This window comes from Branchiostoma belcheri, unplaced genomic scaffold, assembly GCF_001625305.1.
Source record: "Branchiostoma belcheri isolate BF01 breed outbred unplaced genomic scaffold, Haploidv18h27 scaffold666, whole genome shotgun sequence".
Classification (NCBI taxonomy): Eukaryota; Metazoa; Chordata; class Leptocardii; order Amphioxiformes; family Branchiostomatidae; genus Branchiostoma; species Branchiostoma belcheri.
In genome coordinates this window covers 1,675-6,344 of record NW_017804316.1, presented here as the reverse complement: position 1 = coordinate 6,344, position 4,670 = coordinate 1,675, and the positions used below count along the sequence as shown (strand labels likewise).

The following is a 4,670-nucleotide window of genomic DNA, read 5'->3' as shown; positions in this document are numbered from 1 at the left end:
GCCCCCCCCCCCAGAACTCGCGAACGGTATATTGTAGGACCACTAAAGTGAGTATAGAATAGCTTTCGCATGACGTCATACCTGTGCCCGCCGCCATGTTGGTGTCCTAATTTGCATTTAAAATAAACGCTATTTTGAACCCTCAAAATGCGTTTTTGAATGCCGACAGTTCTAGTGCAAGAAAGAGTCAACTCAGAACTTGCAAATGAAACCCCAGAGTGTTACATGTATATACTATGATCCGCCGTCTTTGCTGCGTTAGCGCTTGCCAGACGTCGCCAAACAATTACGTCGCCACTTACTGTCAAAAAGCAACGTGATTGGCTGGTAACCTTTCCTCCAACAACGGTTCTAGGCGCTGTGTCTGATTGACTTTCCAGCTAGCGCTAATGCAGCGAATCGCAGACCGGTACGCAAGGATCGTTGATTGAAATATGTATACAAGCGGTTGGCCTGGAAAGCGACGGTCACAATCCGCCGTACGTGCTTCTGCGTGCTGTCTACATGCAAAAACGTGGGCAAACGCAGGACATCCGTACGTGGTGAGTACCGCCTCCGTACGGAATCCTACGGATTTGGGAGCACGCAGACACGCAGTAGCACTTTAAGCACTTTAAAACTTTTTCTACGTGCGGTCTGCGGATTCACCACCCGTGCGTGCGAGTACGAGTGACGCTCGTGTCCCGTACGTGCCGTGCGGAAGAAGCACGTGTGAGTACGGCCTCCTTACGGTAAAGTTACAATCGCACAGAGGTCGTACGTTGTAAGCACGTACAACTCACTTACCACTTGCGCAACGTACGATGCACGCAACCGCTCACGGCCAGACGTGGCGTGCAGACCACACTCTTACACCTTGCGAAACCGTGCGAGTGACGTGGGAATGACATGCGTCGAGTCCACTTCTTCCCCACGTTTTCAGAAAAAACGTAGCAGACGTAGCCTCCCAAAAAACGTACGGACAAAAAGCACGTACGGCGAGTTGTGACCGTCGCTAAAGCCGTTGCTTATTAGGCCATGTTGATTTGATTATATGGATGACATCCGCGTGCACATGAATTTTCGGCCGTTTAAAAAAAAATCAACCATATTGTAAACCGTACAATTTCCATTTAAGCCTTCTCAAGTTATCGTGTCCCGTGACACACACACATACACGAACGCCCCTGAAAACATAACCTTCTTGGCGAAGGTAATAAGCAAATATATACCGTAGGTTGAAAAAAAAACATTGGAAAACGATACAATGTCGTAGAATGCCAAAATCAAAGGAAAAAGACAAAAAAGTAAACAAATGAATTTGAAGACTAGATTATTCACCAAACCATACTCTGTGTCAATTGTTCAACCTTCAAAACCATGTAGATTTCATGATGAAAACTTTTTTTTGGCCAAAGTTTTTTTGTTATTCGCAAGCTCGCATCAGTTTTGGGGTTCCCAGATGATGCCATCCATATAATCAAATCAACATGGCCTTAGAAGAAAATTGAACGTGTAGATAAAAAAGAACAAAGCGTTATTTCCAGCTCACCCTAACACATCATACCCGCTGCTCCTTGCTAATCTCCAAGCAGATCTTTCGGTTGGGTGGCCAACGACCGTATCCATCGGCCATCCTGTATCCATTGGCCGCTCTGTATCCATTGGCCATCCTGTATCCATTGGCCGTCCTGTATCCATTGGCCGTCCTGCTGTATCCATTGGCCATCGATATCCTGTATCCATTGGCCATCCTGTATCCATTGGCCATCCTGTATCCATTGGCCGTCCTGTATCAATTTGGACCTTCTTCTAACTGCATAATTAGTGCCAGGCCAGCGTGGCCAGCAACGTGATTGGCTGGCGACGGCTCGTTAGCGTTAGCTACGCCCAGCCCCCACCAACCAATCACGTCGTCGCGTACGAACAAGAGGCAACCTGACTGGCTGGTAGCCATTCCTCCAACAACAGGAAAGGGATTATCCAATTGGCTGACAGTGCTTACGACAGATCGCATGCAAGTGTCCACAGGCCGTTTTTGGGCGGAGGGCGATATAGACTTCCTGGTCAATTGCTGGCGTCATGCGTCCGTAGGGTCACGTGACCTAGGTGACTAGGCTCTTTAGGAATACAGCAGTAGGATAGTGCAAAGATAAGTTAAAGTAGTGTTTTACGTTCTTTTAAAGTCTTAAGCTTTATAATATTAATTCCTTCCATTCCAGGTTTCCGAGAGTTTTGTAGGCTCACCAGGGACCGTCTACTCCGGCTGCACGGCGCCACCCTCGGGTGCCCCCCACCTGACGCTGGCAGTCCTGGTCGGAATGAACGCCAAGGCGGCGCACAAGTTGGTGGAGACCATCGCGGCTCACTCCAGCAGGATGCCCGTCACGCTCTTCCTCTACGGAGACTTCGTGGAAACGTTTCCCGAACTGGTGACGGAATGGGCCAAAACTTTCACTATAGGCATGCGCGAGGTGAGAACGAGGCTTATTTGCATACGGTGTAAGGAGGTTCACAATTACCACTGCGCATGCTCGGGGTCAAAGATGAAGCGCTCCCGAGACGTAAACAAAAGACAACAGACCATGCTTTGTGCATGTCTGGAAGTGTTTTGTTTATATCTCAGGGGCTTTCACATTTGACAATTACCCACAATGCATCATACCGCGCATGCGCTGTCTTAAATGTGTACCTCCTTTTTTTGCAATGCCATACTACATGTAAATAATCAAAATATAGGAAAAAATACCTTCTTTCATGTAAATGATAAGTTTGCAAAGATTTGTAAAACATACAAACAATACTTTTGTTTTTTATTGGTGCTTTTAACTTCCAGCTACGCAGTTACGGAAATATTGTTGTTTTGTTAGGCTGAGGTGTGGGATTATGTATCTGCCTGTCCAAACAGCAGAGCAGGTTGACAGTACATGTGTGGGGAAAGTTGACAGGCAGAATGACAGGCGGTCAAAAGGTCAGAAACAGGAAATGGCTTTGGCCAGGATCTAGGAGCCAACATGTTGACATGGGGGAATTCAGGAAGCCCAGAATTGCATGAAGGACTCTCCAAAAGAAGTCTGAAACATCGGATTTCTTGATTTCACCTGCAGGGCCAACCATTTCCGCTAGGACACTTCACGCTACAGGCACAGAGCTGGATCCGGATGGGGCTGGTCAGCACGATGCAGCGACTGAGCGAAGTGGACCTACAGACAGCCTACTACTTGCCTGAGAAAGTGACAGACGCCGTGAAAAGTGAAGCTAAGTCTCGGGGCCTGAGGATCATCCAACCGACAGCTCGCTTCCCTCCTACAGATGGTAAATTTCTTCAAATACCAAATATGTCCATATCTTAATATTAAATGTTAACTATCATCAAAAACAACTACTGGGCTCTTCAGCAGTCCTCTGGTTGAGAGTCTTACAGCTCAGTACATGTCAGTTTCCGAAATCAAACAATGGGTCAAAGGTGGTTGAAAGTCTGTAGCATCCCCCGTCCTGGTTTAATGAAGGTTGATGGGCCCTGATGTAGATAATTTTGTTCAGTGTCAGAATTTTAAAGAATGTACACTTTGTTTTTGGCGATGCCTCAGGGGCGGAGGCATTTTTCACAGTATAATGTCCCATATGACACAATAATGTGACACCTGTTTTTTTCAACAGAAAAGTGGCTCCTGTCTGTTGCAAACTACTACAAGTACAGAGACGTGGAGAGGGTCCCCAAAGCTCTCCGTGTCATCGCCAATCAACTGGAAGACAAGGGAGGCATCGTCAGTCTGGACTCAGACCACCCGGACAGTTACATGATCTCCGTCTTCCTCATGGACTATCTGGCCGAGAAGTCTGGCTACAATCTAGTTAGCATTACAGAATATCTAAAGTAGATATTAGCAGTATGGAGTAGCCTTTGCAAGAGTACATGTGCAGTAGTAGTCTAGGGTTAAAGATTAAGGCCCTTCACTTGCAAACAACGCCATGAATTTTGGTCTAGACTTGTAGACTGTTTAGTGTCTGATTTTTCAAACTTCAATAGACAAAAACTGATTTATATTCTTACATCAAATATCAGAACAACACAGAAAGCAAGAAAAAAAAACAGCAACGTACTTGACTCTTGATTGTTTACCTCTGATTGTTTACCTCTTGGGGGCCTTTAGCCATTTATTAATTAACTTAATTTGTTCTCGGATTCGCCTCTTCATTACTTCATGAAATACTGTATTTTCTGATGTTTCTTCTTCCTGATGTTTCTTCTTCCTCCTCCTTCTTCTCCTCCTGTCATTTTTTTTAAATTCCAACATGTAATCACCAGACGTGGTGACGACACACTCAAGTTTTTTCAACTTATATTAATACCACCACCAACACAGGGGACAAATACATGACAGGACAATACTCATTTACACCTGAGCTAAGTGAGGAAAGTCGTGTAAAGTTCCTTTCCGAAGGGCACAAGATCGGTGGAATGTCAGGACTCGAACCCGGGACTCTAAGTTCCGAGTCGCGCGCTCTGCCGCTACGCCACACAACCTCACGTGCCTCCTGCCATTTCTTTAAATTGATTCACTCCTTCATTTTTGGGCCAAATAAAATGAAATTTGGCATGAAGGTAGAGTGGGTAAATACCCTCATGCGTTTTTTTTAATTTTTGTGATACAAGCTTTTACAATTGCTTTATTTGCTTTTTTTAGCTG

At 45.6% G+C, this 4,670-nt stretch overlaps 1 protein-coding gene across 1 annotated transcript in view; it reads left to right on the top strand.

Moving 5' to 3' along the window:
- LOC109483862 overlaps positions 1-4,052 on the top strand; it is a 12,388-nt gene extending 8,336 nt beyond the window's left edge. The window contains exons 2-5 of the mRNA XM_019787006.1: positions 1,808-1,912; positions 2,202-2,453; positions 3,087-3,294; positions 3,640-4,052. Coding sequence (XP_019642565.1) covers positions 1,808-1,912; positions 2,202-2,453; positions 3,087-3,294; positions 3,640-3,860 — 786 coding nt within the window. The 3' untranslated portion in view covers positions 3,861-4,052. The remainder of the gene's footprint in view (positions 1-1,807; positions 1,913-2,201; positions 2,454-3,086; positions 3,295-3,639) is intronic.
- Positions 4,053-4,670: the final 618 nt, after the last annotated feature.